At 40.5% G+C, this 15042-nt stretch overlaps 1 protein-coding gene across 4 annotated transcripts in view; it reads right to left on the bottom strand.

The window, feature by feature from the left end:
* Positions 1-15042, bottom strand: part of ST3GAL3 (ST3 beta-galactoside alpha-2,3-sialyltransferase 3) — a 279714-nt gene that overhangs the window by 92123 nt on the left and 172549 nt on the right. For all 4 annotated transcript variants that reach the window (XM_089514962.1, XM_089514963.1, XM_089514965.1 and 1 more), the window contains 2 exons: positions 6357-6420; positions 2918-3013 (listed from right to left, as the gene is read on the bottom strand). In XM_089514962.1, coding sequence (XP_089371088.1) covers positions 2918-3013; positions 6357-6420 — 160 coding nt within the window. The remainder of the gene's footprint in view (positions 1-2917; positions 3014-6356; positions 6421-15042) is intronic.

Below are 15042 nucleotides of genomic sequence, written 5' to 3'. Positions count from 1 at the left end.
ATGTGAAAAGCCACTCTAACCAATGACCTCTGCCTATGCAACTGGCAGAATGTGCTCCCCACTCCTCTAGGGGTACATCACTAGTGACTGTCACAGTGGGCTGGGGAAGAAAAAATGGCATTCCCTTTGGGACATAGTCTCAGATCATCCACCACTTCAGTGAGCATGCCACTACAAGTTTGTTGTTGTTATTGTTAGTACATATTGTTGTTATTGTTAGTAAATGCTGTTAGTAAATCTGGGGCTGCAGTGATGACAGTAGTTTGGAGTATATTTTTACATGTAAGATCTCATAGGGGAGGAGTAATTATACTGAGATTAGAAACCAAACTTTATTGCCGTGGTCCTCATTTTATGGCTGTGTTCCAATTTGGGGTCACTGTCAGAATGCAACAGCCCAACCTCATCAAAAGGCAGGTCTTCAATCATGGACGTGGCAGTGGTGGAAAGACTTGAGGACTGGAACCAGGCATGTTGATAAATTGCAATTGCATTTGCAACAGTCCTGCCAGTTCAACCCACAGCATGCTTTGCCATCTGGATTTTTTTTTTGTCCAGCAAGAGAGTGAGTTTCCCCCTTGAGAACAGAAAGAGCCCTTCTGTCATGCTCAGAAAGTTTGTCAAAATATGGGAATATTTTTCCCAAATGAATTTCCAATAAGCACCCACACAGGAGCTATAATTAGCCACGTGGCTGAGGAAGGATATGATGGAATAGACATTCCTTCTCATTACATCCAGCTTACTACCCTTGTAATCAACAGAGGTTGTGTGCATTTTCTGAGAAGACTTGGATGTGCAGTGTCCACTATAATCAAATTTGGTTTTGGAATCTGCAGCAACCAGACAATTCTAGAATCAAGTACCCAATGCTGTATAACTTCACTGAAGTGGATGGTATTGACAACAGTGTCAACTAGGAATAATGCATGACTGCATTAGGCACAAAAAGCATTAGAAGGGAGGCAGAGTCAGAGCGTTGTGTTGGATATCTCTGAAAATAGGGTCTTCTGCCTCATAGGTAATGCAGAGCTGTGCCTGGGCAGTGGGAGGAAAATGGTATAAAACAGAGGTGGCTTAAAATCCAGTTTCCCCAACAATATCGACAGAGAAGTTTCAAAGCCTGAGGAGAGTTGAAGAGAAAGCCTGTCTCATAGGCAATGTAGAGAAAATGATATTTTAACCCAGCTCTATTTTTTACCCTTTTTTGCCCACTGCACACAAGTGTTACGCAAGAGACACCAGCTTCGTAAGTCCCAAAGCAGAAGGCTGGTGTGTGAGTGGGAGACAGCAGCTTCTAGCTTCTTGAGTGGAGTGCAGGCAAAATCCAGGGATTCTTCCTCCTCTTAATTCCCAAAGCAGAACACTGTTGTGTCAAATCACAACAGAGGCAGGAAGAATGGGTCTTTGGTCCCCAGGCATTGTCTCCACAGCCTACCTCACTGCCCCGAGACTGCTCTTCAGCCTGGCTGCTCAAATACAGGTAAATTTAAATTATAAATAATGCTTGAGCATCTGCAAAATTTTTATTTTTTATTTTTCTGGTATCTGCTGGTGAGGACTGGAATCAACTCCCTGCTGATACCAAGAACCCATGTCGAGAGGTGGGCAACACACACATGAGATGCAAAAGGGGGGAAAGTTTGAGAACCACTGCTCTAGAGGGTTCTGAATGATGCACTGTGCAGGCACAGATAACATGTTCCTGGGAATAACAGAGACCACAAAGAAGCAGCAGTTGACTTGAAAGAGGAGATATAGCTACTCCTATTCAAAAGGGTTAAATATAAATACATCTTCAAAATGACCTAGTGGCAATAAAAAGCTATATAAATAAAAAGTTTCCAGTAGACATACTGGGTAATTATTCACTCTTTTTTATGTTGGCCAAGTGAAAAGTCAAAAGCAGATGACTGCTTTTATGTTTAAAATAGATTAATGCTAAAAGCTGCCCTTCTACCTCATTGATGTTTTCATGTCTTGGACCTAAAGGGAGCTATAACACCCAGGTTAGTTGCTAGACAAGACATATGATGTGGAACATCTCTCCCCATGCTACTCCCATGTGGCTGAGCAAGTAAAAGGGTTTATTGCAGTGGGCCAACCCTTACTCTTCATTCATACATCCAAACATCTTAATGAGTTTAATTTTTGAAGTTGCCATTTTGTCTCTTCCCTACAACCAGTGAGAATCCCCACCCTTAGTGTCTCCCACATTAAGAAAAAGTAGTCTGATATGAAAACATTAAAAACAAGGGCACGTGGGCTTCAAAACGACATGACAAGATGTGTAATCTTATGCATAGCCCCTTGCCAAGACTCCTTCCCAAGAATCCCATGGCAAAATTAACTTGAAGGGGGAAAAAATTCACAGTTGGTTCCTCAGCAAAGCCTTGAAGCTTTTCCATTTATTGCCTTATAAGCTGAACCTAATTCCTAGCAAGAGTTACACAGGCAACAAATGTGGTACAGAAAGATGGTCTCAACTCTGCCCTTATAATCATTCTTTGTGGCCACAGCAAAGTAGGAGGACATAGCTCATTATTTCTCTCAACTCTCCTCCCACTAAAGAGTTCACACTCTGCAGCAGCTCCTAACAATAACAAATACATGGGTAACCAAGGATGCCCAACACATTTTCCCCAATACCATTTTTAAAGCAATTTATTTTGCAGCATTCAGACTACCACCACCATGAAGACAGAAAACAGGTTTATAGATCTCAAGCAGATAGGCATTTCTAATACTGAAGAAGGAATAAACCATTCAAAGATTCAAAAAGTTTATGAATAACTTCATGCTATATTATTCCTCATGATGTGAACTATAGCAACTCATTGTTCACTCTATATGATGACATCTTAAATGGGAAGAAGCACATAACATAACATTCTCTCTCCTAGCCCAGGCAACTCACCTGATAACAATGTCATAATCATCAATTTTCAAGCCCAGCGACTTGTTTGCTAGAATGCCACCGTTTCCCACAATAATGCATCGTCGGCAACTGAGACTGAAGAAGAAACACAGAGAAGTTGGTTAAACAGCAAAACCACAAGCAGAGAGCTGCGTCTGGTCAAGATCTGATCCAGGCACTGCAAGAATAATCAAGAGGCTGTACTCTTATTAATTCACAATAACAGACTGACACTTTATAGTACAAGGAGCATAGCAACATAAGCAGTCAAGGAAGGAACAGTTCTCATCATATCTTAGGCTTACTGGCTCACAGTAAAATCCTTGCATTTAAATACCTAATAAAATGTTTCATTTCCGAATGAAACAACAACTGCAAGGGGAAAGTTTCTACTTTCATATTAAACTGTGAAACTGAGTACAGGTTAATCTCTTTTTGCTCAGGAAATTAGTAACTGCTTAATCAAACACTATTTAATCATGCATAGTAAGGCATGATTTTATATGTCAGCTTTCGCAACATGCAGGGACAGGAACCAATTGTATGCTGATAATCATGATTGGCAAAATGACAGTTGGGGGGGGTCAATAAGTATAAGATTCAGAAACACTGAGAGACTGGCCTACTGTACTTCAGCAGACGTTTGGCAAAGCTGCAGCTGCCTGGCATTTTAAGAACCCAGAGGAGCCTCCCTCTGAAACAGCCACCCCACCCACCCTCCAAGCAGGGAGCATAAGGGCCATGTGAGGCTAGCTTTCAGTAAATCCTTAGAGAATTACCCAGCTATAAAGCTCTAAGAAACACTGAAGAACCAAATGGACTGCTGCTTTAAAGGGACTTTTAACATTATAGTGAAATAGATGGTTAAGGTTATTTTGCTTTCATTTGATTAATCTCAATGATAGATACGGATCACTCCTCTGGTATTTAAGCTATTTCTCCTTGTCCTTTTCTCAGAGATCTGGAAGAAACATTTGACCAGACCCTATCACACAAATAGCTACTTTATTTGAAAGCAATGATATCTGAGGAACAGTACAGCACAGAGAATAAGAACAAAGGAGACCTAGGTTCAAATCCTTACATAGATATAAAGCTCACTAGCTGAACATGGGCCAGCCACTCTCCTTTAATGTAACTGAATTCACAGGATTATTGTGATAAAATGGGAGTGAGGGGCAATAAATGTTGTCTTTCTCAACACTGATGAAAAGTGGAATAGAAATGTAATAAATAATATTTAAAAAATACAATCTCATCCTTTTTGAAAAGCTAAAATTGCTAGGGTCAGATCCTTCAATATTTTCTCATCAGCAGAGGATATCAGAGATTCCTGGCAGTTCAGAAGTCAAATAATACACAAACTTAGGTTTGCTAATATGAGTCTAGAAAGAAATGCAGACTCAGCTCACAGGTTGCCCTTTTCTTTGGCAGATTTTTGCTGCCCAGGACAGCAAGAATGCAACCTTCAGGTCTTCATTTGGAAGTTCCACAGAAACTGACAGATTAGAGGCTGGAAAAAATGACAGGTTGAATAGAAACTGCCTATGTAATACATGGGCCACTCCCTTAACTCTAGCCTTCCTCCTGCTTCTTCATGCTCACCACTCTGTATTTTTAAAAAAATATTGTGGGAAGAAATGGTCTCTGCATAACTATTTGGAAATGAAATCCCACAGACCAGGCAATTTGGGATTACAGTCAATCCCTCCAGCATTAAGAAAGGGGAAGTGGGGATGCTGCGGGATGCCACAAATTAAAATATGTCTAGGGAAACTTTATAGTGTGCCTCAAAGGAGTGTAAAAGCTAGGTTAGAAAGTATAACACAATAGCAGACTGCTTGTAAACTAGGCTAGAGCTGCATAAAACAGACACATCTGAAATAAGGCAGACACTTGGAAATACTCCTGGGCAAATAAGATGCTGACTGGATTTTTGGCTGAAGAGCAAAGAAAAGGCTTCCTACATCACTGGAAAATTGCAATCCAATCACATCATTTCAATGACACTTATAATATGCAGATTGATTTACAGTATTGATTTAACTCATCCTTGTACCCACCCTGTAAAAAAAAAAAAGGATAAGAAGTCTTCTGATTTTATGGAAAGTTACATGCGAAGAACTTAACACCTTACTTAAGTCAAACATCAGGAAAAAGCTTGAAAATCCATTAATCAAAAATGGCCACATTCCAACACCCATGTTGAAGTTACTCTCTTCTATAGAATAGAATATTTTACTGTCCACACCTTCTATCTCTGTTCCTGCAACTATAATTCCTCACCTTCTTGAGCCTTTCCTGTCATTTTCACTTGCGTCAGTCCAAACTCTGCCAAACACATTCTAGTTCTAGGAAAATTCTCATATTTTGTTACAAGGGTAAAGAAGCTAGTTATTCCCATTTTGGCCAAATCAAATTGCTAGTTCCAACTAGATTAAATTTACTAAAAGAATGGCAGTGTGATACATCAACACTTATGTAAGTTCCACTCACTTAATGGGTCTACTGGGACTAATATTTTAATTAGGTCAAAATCTTGAATTTAAAACATGGATTATCTTTAGCTAGATACCTTAAGTACTAAAATTAGCTACAGAAAAGAAAATATGGCAAACTATGGCATGACACTAAGAGGATGGGCATACCTCAGTGGAATACTAAAAGGTCGGGGGGGGGGGGGGGGAGATAGAGAGCCAGAAAATAGTGGGAAGCCAGCATTAGACCACGACAATTCAATATTCAGTTCCACCATGTACCACTAAGTTTGCTGACGATTACAAAAGCAAAGCATGTTGTACACTCACTACTAGAACAGAAAGGGGAAAGGTGTAGAGCTTGGAAACACTCCTTTTTCTGACTACAATTGCCAGAATCCTATAGCCAACATACCAAACAGCAAAAAAGTAACATTTTGGGGCTCTTGAACAGTTAGTGCATCTGAACATCCATCCACACATAAGTATCTGCAAGTGTATTATGCCCATGAACATATATCCATCATCAGCTAAGCCCTACCAGAGCCTGGTTAAAAAAAAATCCCATAATCAGTCTTATCACCAGATTTACTGCCCTACAGATATTAAAAAATAGATTAGCAGAGGGCATATTACTGAGAACAAGCTGAACCTTTCATTTTTGTTTGAACAGAACACTGTAGAAGCCTCTTGCCATACCGTCACACTTCAGGGGAAGCTGTGATAAGTTAATGCACTTGTTGAAAGATAGCTTGTTATTTATTTTGAAGCCAATCAAGCAGGTTGTAATATCAAGTAAAATAAATAAATATTTGGAAGGTGTCAAAAAAACCCAGGAGCCCTATTTCACATACACTATGGACTGGAATAGGAGCACTTTTCCTAAGTCCTCGTTTTCTTTCAAAGCAATCACAAAGAATTTATAGGTAGTTTTCTTCAGCCTCTCAGAACTATCTACTTACCTGTCAAGGGCTGGAGTAAGGCGGTAATCTTTGGTTGCTGACAGGATGGCTTTGATCAGATTATCTATAGAGAAAGAAAGTAAAATATTGGAAAGTTCATCCCATTTCTCATATATTCCTTAGAAGTAAAAAGGATGAACAAGGAATTCAGGGATTAAGGGTCTGACCAAGGGTTTGACCAAGGGACCACAAATGAGTTTGCATCACAGGTTTATGTTACAGCACAACAACCAGAAATAAGAAAAGGAATAGCTATAATTAAGGTCATGCTTTCTTCAGGCTGTATGCCAAAATACATTTTCTCCCTAAAATGTAACACTGTCATTTCCCTGAGCAATAAATCACATTACTCATGATTTCTGAACTGCTGCAACATTACAGAAATCTGTCTCTTTAATGTGCAAATAAAGAACTACTTGCATTATACAGACATGCAACAGATCTTAGTAATTAAGCCAAAAATTACCCTCATTGTTTTGTAGCTACACATGAAGTTGACTTCACTGTATTAGAGGCAACTCTAATACACAGTCCCATAGATACACACAGGCATGGCTAATTTCTACTGAGCCAGACAGCAAAAGTCAAAACAGCACTGGAGAAAAAGGAATGTACAGCAAGATCAATGGAGATTTTTGCTTTCCAGAAGACATATGCTGTACATGTCTAATCATGATGTTAGTTTAATTTATACATATGTATGGGCATGCAACTATAAATACAATTATTTAGAGGCTGCCCCTTCAGCCGTATAAAATCCTCCAATAAGACATACAATTTAAAAATGTCAAAGCAATATAAACAAGATCAGATAACCATTTTAAAAAACAAGTATTCATGGACAAGTAAGGTATAACTTAGAGCCTGAGCATATGAGAGGCCTGTAAATACAAACAAATTGCTAAATTTCAAGTTTTACATAATTATGAGAATAAACTGAAGTGTATCTCTATGAGCCTTCTTAAAGCTGACATAGCTTAAAGCCTCAACATGTCTTACTCAGGTACTAGTAAAGTAATTACACAGTCATTCACAGATTGAATAGAGTATAAAATTAACAAAAAGATGAAGCTATTCTAATTTATTTAAGGAGTTGCAAAGCCATAGTTCTGCCACAGAAAAAGCCCTTTCCATTTCCCTCAAGATCCCTAGCATGCACAAACCTTTCAGCACTGAATCTTCTAAAACAGTAGTACAATCCATTATAATCAATTAATTTCTATTATTAGGAAGATCTAGTAAATAGGATCTCTGATAGTATAGGATCTCAGGGCAGTTTGCAATAAAATGAAGGCTCATGTATGGCATGGAATTCAATGAGACAGCCCCAAATGATTTGTTGCTTGAGATGTAGGAATAAAATCCATTCTCACCTCTTTCCCTCCAAGTCAACGTGCAAAGTACCAAAGCAAGACAAGTTACTTTGGAACCTGAGGCAGAAAAATCTCACAAGCAGTTCTCCCTTTTCTTGGCAGTAAAAATACAAAAAGCAATACATCTAGCTATTTCTTGCCTTATACATGCTACCAAAGGTAGTCATCTCACTTTACCTGCTGGCTTTGGTGAGAGGTATCACGCACTGGAACCCACTTTGGATGAAGATATATATACTGTATTATCTTCATCCCTTTTCCAAATGTTGGCGGGGTACAGACCGCCCAGAAGAGGCGCCTCCTCGGCGCCTCTCTCTGCTGCACTGCTGCACCGCAGCATACAAATTGTGCGGCGCAGCTGCACAGCAGAAAAGGAGCTCAAAAAAGTGGCTCCTTTTTGCTGCGCCGCAAAGCGCCAAAGATGGTACATATACATCGCAGCTGCGCAGCTCAGTATGGAAGCTGCGCAGCTGTGACGTAATGGTTACGCATGCCGTGTGTAAGATGCTGCGTAACGGCGGTGCATGCATGACGTGCTAGGGTTGCAGGGCGTGTGCACACACCGCCCCGAGGCAACCCTAGCATGTTGTGGGCGCGCCGCAAAGGGCCCGTCTGGAGAGGGCCAATGTTAGCTGCTTAATTTAAAACATTCTTTTGGGATGCTATACTTTTTTTAAAGTTCTCACACAGAAGCTTTACACTACAGGTATGTATAGCTGAACAGAGCATTTTCTCTTTTAAAGCTTTCTAACACCTCATATTTAGGGAGAGGAAGTCATATTTAGGATTCTGTTCAAGTGTATTTTTACTGTGAAGTGTGCAAGGAGGAGGAGGTGTAGTATCCCTTCCCCCCTCCATCTCTTGTTTTGTGGCCCTTTACACAAAAAGGGTGATGGTCTGAAGAGGACAGCGTCCTTTGTCTTTTAAGAGTCTTCATGCAATCTGGAATACTAGATAGTGCAGAAGCTCCACTGAGAGTAGAGGCTCTTCTCTTCCACCCACCAACCTCGCCATGCAGAGGGCAATGAAACAGGGGCAAATGCATGCTTCCTCCTTGTCTGTTGAGTAAACACACAAAAAGGGCTCAGGCTGATCTATGGAATGTATTAGAATGCATTTTTTTCAGAAAATAGCATTTATTATGGCTAATAAATTATTAAATGAAATGCTCTAGTAAAGACAGGGAGGCACTTGCAACGTTAGACACAATCAAAACAGGGGAGGGCCTATAGCTCTTTGATAAGGTGCATGTTTTGCATGCCTAAAGTCCTGGATCTAATTTTCAGGAATCAGAGTTAGAGAGAAAAAAATATGCCTGACACCTTGAACAGCTCAAAGCAGACAACCAAAGGTCTGACTTAGTATAAGGTCTTTTATATTTCCTAGCATTGCAAGATCAACTGTAATCATGATTATAATTTAAGAAGGAGTGAAATTATGAATGTTTGCTTTACAGCAGAGGAAGGATTTATACTATGAAAACAGAGATATATGAATGAATGAAAAAGACACACAATATTATAATTATAAGACTGTGGCCTGTTACAGACAGCCAAAATAAAGCTGCTTCAAGTCACTTTGGAGGTATGGTATTTCAATGATACATGCGGCCTAAGAGTCCAAAGGCCACACCAAAGTCACGCTCCAGTCCTAAGGACTGGAGTGCAGCTTTGGTGAAGCTTCCAGGCTCTTAGGACTCATGCATCATTGAAATACCATACCTCCAAAGTGACTCGAAGCAGCTTTATTTTGGCTGTCTGTAACAGGCCAGTGTCTGGCATTAAGTGACCGATCTTCTTACAAGATTCTAAAGAAATTACACAGCAATGCCTGGTGGTATTGCTGGATCCAGTCTGTAACCTCCACTGGCTCCTTGGCAATTACACCTTTTTTTCTAATCCTAACTGCTGTCCAGAGAAGATGGGGAAGGGGGTGAGGGAAAAGTTAGACTTCTCTTATTCATGTGCTCCAATCCTGCAAAAACAATGCATGTGACCACTAGGTTTAGTAAGAAGGCCCCAATTATACAACCAAACAAGAATGACCACCACCACGTTTTACACACTACCGGATGTTACCAACTGGAGTTTTGGACCACCAATTATTCTGATTCTATCCAAGGACAGAGGCTCTCAGGCCCCAGCCATGCTCCTACAAAGAGACACAGTCTGCCCAATAGCCTGGATAGGCATATAGAACTTTATAAGTCATAACCAGCACTTTAATTGTGCCTGGAAACAGAATGACAGCTAGGGAAGCTGTTGGAGCAAGGAATTAAAAGATATAGCCATGTTAGCCTGGAAAATCAATACTCAAAGGGATCCTGCCACACCTTTGACAGTAACTGAAACACTAGTTGGTAGCATGAGTTTTCAAAGACTTGAGCCTACTTACTCCAAATGTATTTGAGAAAGTAGGCTCAAGTCTACGAAAGCTCATGCTATCAACTCCTGTCTTTCAAAGTTACTTTCAAAGGTAGTGCAAGATCCCTCTGCATGTATAATCCTTGTAACCAGTTTCAATTAACATGCTGCTTCCAGCTCTTTATACCAACTGGCATTTCCAAATACTGTTCAAAGGTGGCCCCATATAGAGCACATTATAGTAATCCAAACTGCATATAATCAAGGCATGTGTTGCCATGATCAGATCAAGTATCTCTAGGAATGAGTACAGTCAATGGACTATCTTTAACTGTGTGAAGGTATTACTGGCTACCAACTTGGACCTCCAAATCCAAGGCTGAATCCAGGAGTACATCCAAACTACAAACCTGCACCTTCAGGGGTAGCGTAATCCCATCCACCAAACACATTCCTATTCCATGATTTTTTTTTAACTGACCAGGAACACCTCTGTTTTATCTGGATTAAGCTTCAATTTGTTTGTCCTCATCCAATGCACTGCTGATGCCCGACAGCTTCCTTAGAGTTTGGTGGAAAGAATAGAGTTGGATGTCCAGACAAACTCTCCAAGGGTTTTCATGTAAATGTTGAATAATATGGGGGACAGAACCCACAGACCAATGGCCAAGGAGCTGAACAGGAATCCCCCAAAACCATCTTGTGGGCTTACCCCAACAGAAAGGAACAGAGTCACAGTAAAACAGTGCCTCCAGGTTCCAGACAGATACTATGGTTGATTGTATCAAAAGCCATCAAGATGTCCAGCCGAACCAAAAGGGAGATATTCCCCTCACTAGTTCATGACATGGTCATTGGTCAAGGCAGTGAAAGCTGTCATTGTTCCATAACCAAATGCAATTTTTTCTATGTATGGGGAAAAGAGAAAGAGAGGGAAAGGAAGATAAAGAATTGGGCTTGGGGAGAAAAAGGTAAGAGAGGAGAAAAAGATGTAGAAAGGTGGAAAGAGATGGCAGGGGGAAAAGGGGTTGCAGAAATAAAACTGGTTATCCCACTACCTACTTTGGATTTGCCTATGGAGTTTATCACACTGGGGCTAAGTTTGATATTAAAGAGACATTAAAGCAAAGTTAAACTATCCAGCAAATAAAAGGGAAATGACATGCAATTTCGCAAATGAGGATCACACACATTTGCATTCCGCGCTTAATAACCTGAAAATGGAGGGAAAAAACAAAGTTGCATTTCATATTCAGCGATGTTTGCAACAGAGATAAAGTAGAAATATAGGAGAATTAGACATACCGCACATGTTCACAAACACCTAACCTCCCTTTCCAAAAGCAAAATAACCACATATCAAAACCAGACATGATTTTTTTTTTGGGGGGGGGGGGGAGGCAGCAGCTCTTTCTTCAAGGCACGACCAGCCGCAATCTCGCCCCATAGAACCATCAGAAAACCAGAAAACCAAGAAAACAAGGGTTATCACAAAGATAACGTGAATTTGGCTATCATGTCATCGCAGTTTCGCAGATATAGTGAATTTGAAAATGCATTTTTGCCAAAGTTCTGTAGTTAAAAAGATGTGGATTAATCCTACTTTATGTCTGGTTTAACTGCAGTCTTTCTATGACATCGTCTGAAATTATGCCGATTAATTTTTTCCCCGGGATATTTTTGGAATAACCCCTCGATTTCCTTCTTGTGATAAACTCCTAAGTTTGGTTTGCCCACCAGTGACATCTAACTTAGTACGCAGTCTCAGAGAGATTTCATTTAAATTAATTAATTAATTGGACTCAGGAATAAGATGGGGAAATAGGACTGTCATGAGAAATCAGGATTACAGTTCCTTAGTGTTACTCAGAGAGTAAAACTATACAGACAGTGATATAACACATCTCTCCACAACCATTGTTGTGATTGGGGATAATGGAAGTTATAGTCCCATCATGTCAAGCATCCTGTTTTGGGGAAGGATAATGTAGTAAATGAACAGTAGCTGTGTTGGCCATATAGCAAATCAATTAACATCCAAACAATGATACCTTTATTGGAGCAAACAAAATGCACAATTACATGTTGCAAGCTTTTGAAATCACACTGGCTTCTTCATCAGGAGAAAAAAATTGAAGATGTTGGCCATACGCCTGCATTTTCTGTTTCTGGTCTTAGTTCAGATGCTAGGGAGGGCTATCTGCAGGCTGGCACTTCCCCCTTTGGCCATGTGGTCACTGACAGATTTTCAAAGTCAAGGAAATTTAATGTCCATTTGCAATTCAAAGAATATATTTTCTTGGAATCCAGCATTCCTTGGAAAGCATACATTGACATGTTGGATTCCAAGGAATGGGCATTACATTTTCTTGACTTTGAAAATCTACCAGTGACCGCATGGCCAAAGGGGGAAGTGCCAGCCTGCAAATAACCTTCCCTAGCATCTGAAATAAGACCAGAAACAGAAAATGCAGGCCTATTACTAATATCTTCAAATTTTTTTCTCCTGTTTGCCTGATGAAGAAGCCAGTGTGACTCCGAAAACTTGTGACATGTAATTGTGCATTTTGGTTGCCCCAATAAAGGTATCATTGGCGCATTACAGACCGCTCCTTTGGGGTGGCCTGTACCCGCCCCCTTCCCCGACGGATCAGGGCCTCAGCTGCCACAGCGGCAGCCCTGAGGCCCCGATGCGCTGCTTTTCCGGCAAAAGGCCTCTTCCCGCGGCTTGGAAATGGGTGCGCTTGGGGCTTCAAGCCCCAAGGACACCCCAACAGCAGCGGGGAAAGGAGAAAGGGCCCACTCGGCCCCTTTCTCTTTTGTGACGCTGGTGCAGTTGTGTAAAGGCTGCAGCAGCGCTACAAACCCAGGAAGGAGCTCTGTTTCGGAGCTCCTTCCTGTGCTGTGGAAAGGGTGCCACAGGTGCCTTTCCACGGTGCCAGGACGTCATGTTTGTGCCGCCCCGTTTGGAAGCGGCGCGGTCGTGATGTCCTAATGGTGGCGCCCATGTAGAATGGGAGCCGCCATTTTTTATGTACTGTGTATGTACTAGGGTTTGGGGCATCTGAAAGAGATGCCCCCGGGCAACCCTAGTACGTACACAGTACGTATTAAAAGGCCCTTCTGGAAAGGGCCATTGTTTGGATGTTATTGGAGATGTTATTTAGTTTGACACATTCCTAAGTAATTTGGTCACTGGAATTATTTTAATCCAACCTTCAAACTATGTAATAGCTTCAAACGCCCAAATGGTCCTAGCAGAACTCTAAGGTCACATACTGCAATAATTTAAAGCATCCTAACCTGGTAGAGCAGGGCTTCTGCCAGAGTTCCAAAACACAAGATCTCCCCTTCAGAGAAAACTCCATTTTCCTTCTTGGGAGGGCTGCTCTATTTTGCATTAAAGCTGAATAAACAGGGATTAATGACTCAGCACCCACTTCTAGGGATCAACAACCACTGATGGGGATGTGGTGTTCCAAGCATGTTTGGTCAACTTATGATATGAGTCAGCTCCACCTAAGTTTACATAGCGTCTTTCATACAGAGTGTTCCAAAACAGTGTGCAGAGAGAAAAAGAGAATCTCAGAATTCCATCTAAAGACCTCCATCAGAAAAACTTTCTAGGCCTAAAATGTCAACCACATTCATTTATATTCTGTGGCAATGAACACCTGGCACCACTGTGCACCTGTGCATATCTTACTGATGTTATATGAGAGGCTTCTGGAATATGTTTGTGTTTTACAAATAGTAACAACATTAGCAGATGCTTGAAAACTAACCATATGTGTAGTAGAAAAATCAAAAACAGAAATGCCCATTCAGTCACACACCATTTCATCAACACCATACTTTTACTGTTTTTGTGTGCCAAAAATAAGCATTAAAATCTAAAGTTGAAGATACAAGGGAGAATTTGAGGGAGATACAAAGGTCAGACACAGATTTTTTTCATCCTTCCTAACAATTCTTGCTTGGCACATATAGCTAAATCTACAGTACAAATCTTAAACCATTTGTCAGAACAACATCCACTGTTCCCAGGAACTTGTACTGGGAGCTGTCCCCATGTCGTGATTACCTGATTCTGTTCAACCCAGCTGACACAATTTAGAAGTTATGTATTTATTACTAGACTCAAATACACATCAGCCCCCTAGGCTCTTTTCAGCACTTTGTGAAATTACAGCTTTGTCAGAAAAAGTCATTGCACATGAGCACAACTCTAGCATCAGAGTTTGTACTGTGTCAGAACAATGTGATCATGGAACAGAGTTTTCCAATGCATTATTTTTCATCTTTGAAATAAGTGCATTCTTTTGTGAGAATGTGGGATGGGTCATTCTGGAAAAAAGCCAGTACACACACCAGTGCATAACAGCTGAAGAATGTTGTAAAATGAGTAACATAGACTATAACACCTCTTTTATCTATGTACTATATTTGTTAACATGTTTAGTCACTCAGTGAGGAAATGATACAGTCACACTTGAGCAACTAATGGAATATCTATGTGGAGGGAATCACACTCAAGTATGCAAAAGCATCTTATTGTTTATTCTCAAATGGGTCAACCTTTTCCAAACATTGCAATCAAAATGTTGCATCAGTTAACAACTGTGGATTCTGCACAAATATTTCACTGAGGGTACTTGTCATCTCTACAGTTTTCTCCAATCTTGTTCTTTGGTGAGTTTCTAGAGATGGGGAAATAAGGATGTGAGCACAGTACTGTGAACATGACTGTGATCACCTCACATATGTTCACAGGCATATCAGTAAGGATACTATTGATGTAAGAATCTATGCTCAAATGTTTACAACATCTCAGATAAACTTCCACCCACATAGGCCAAGGTTTTTAAAATTCAGATGGTTTCCCATCTGCTCTCCAGATGTGGCTGTTTAATGAATGAACAAGAGCTGCATGCAGTCTTCATATATAGA

Source organism: Sceloporus occidentalis, unplaced genomic scaffold, assembly GCF_023333645.1.
Source record: "Sceloporus occidentalis isolate IW3139 unplaced genomic scaffold, rSceOcc1.0.p SCAF_3, whole genome shotgun sequence".
In the NCBI taxonomy this organism is placed as follows: Eukaryota; Metazoa; Chordata; class Lepidosauria; order Squamata; family Phrynosomatidae; genus Sceloporus; species Sceloporus occidentalis.
The sequence above is the reverse complement of the archived record's forward strand: the minus strand, read 5'-3'. Positions and strand labels throughout refer to the sequence as shown.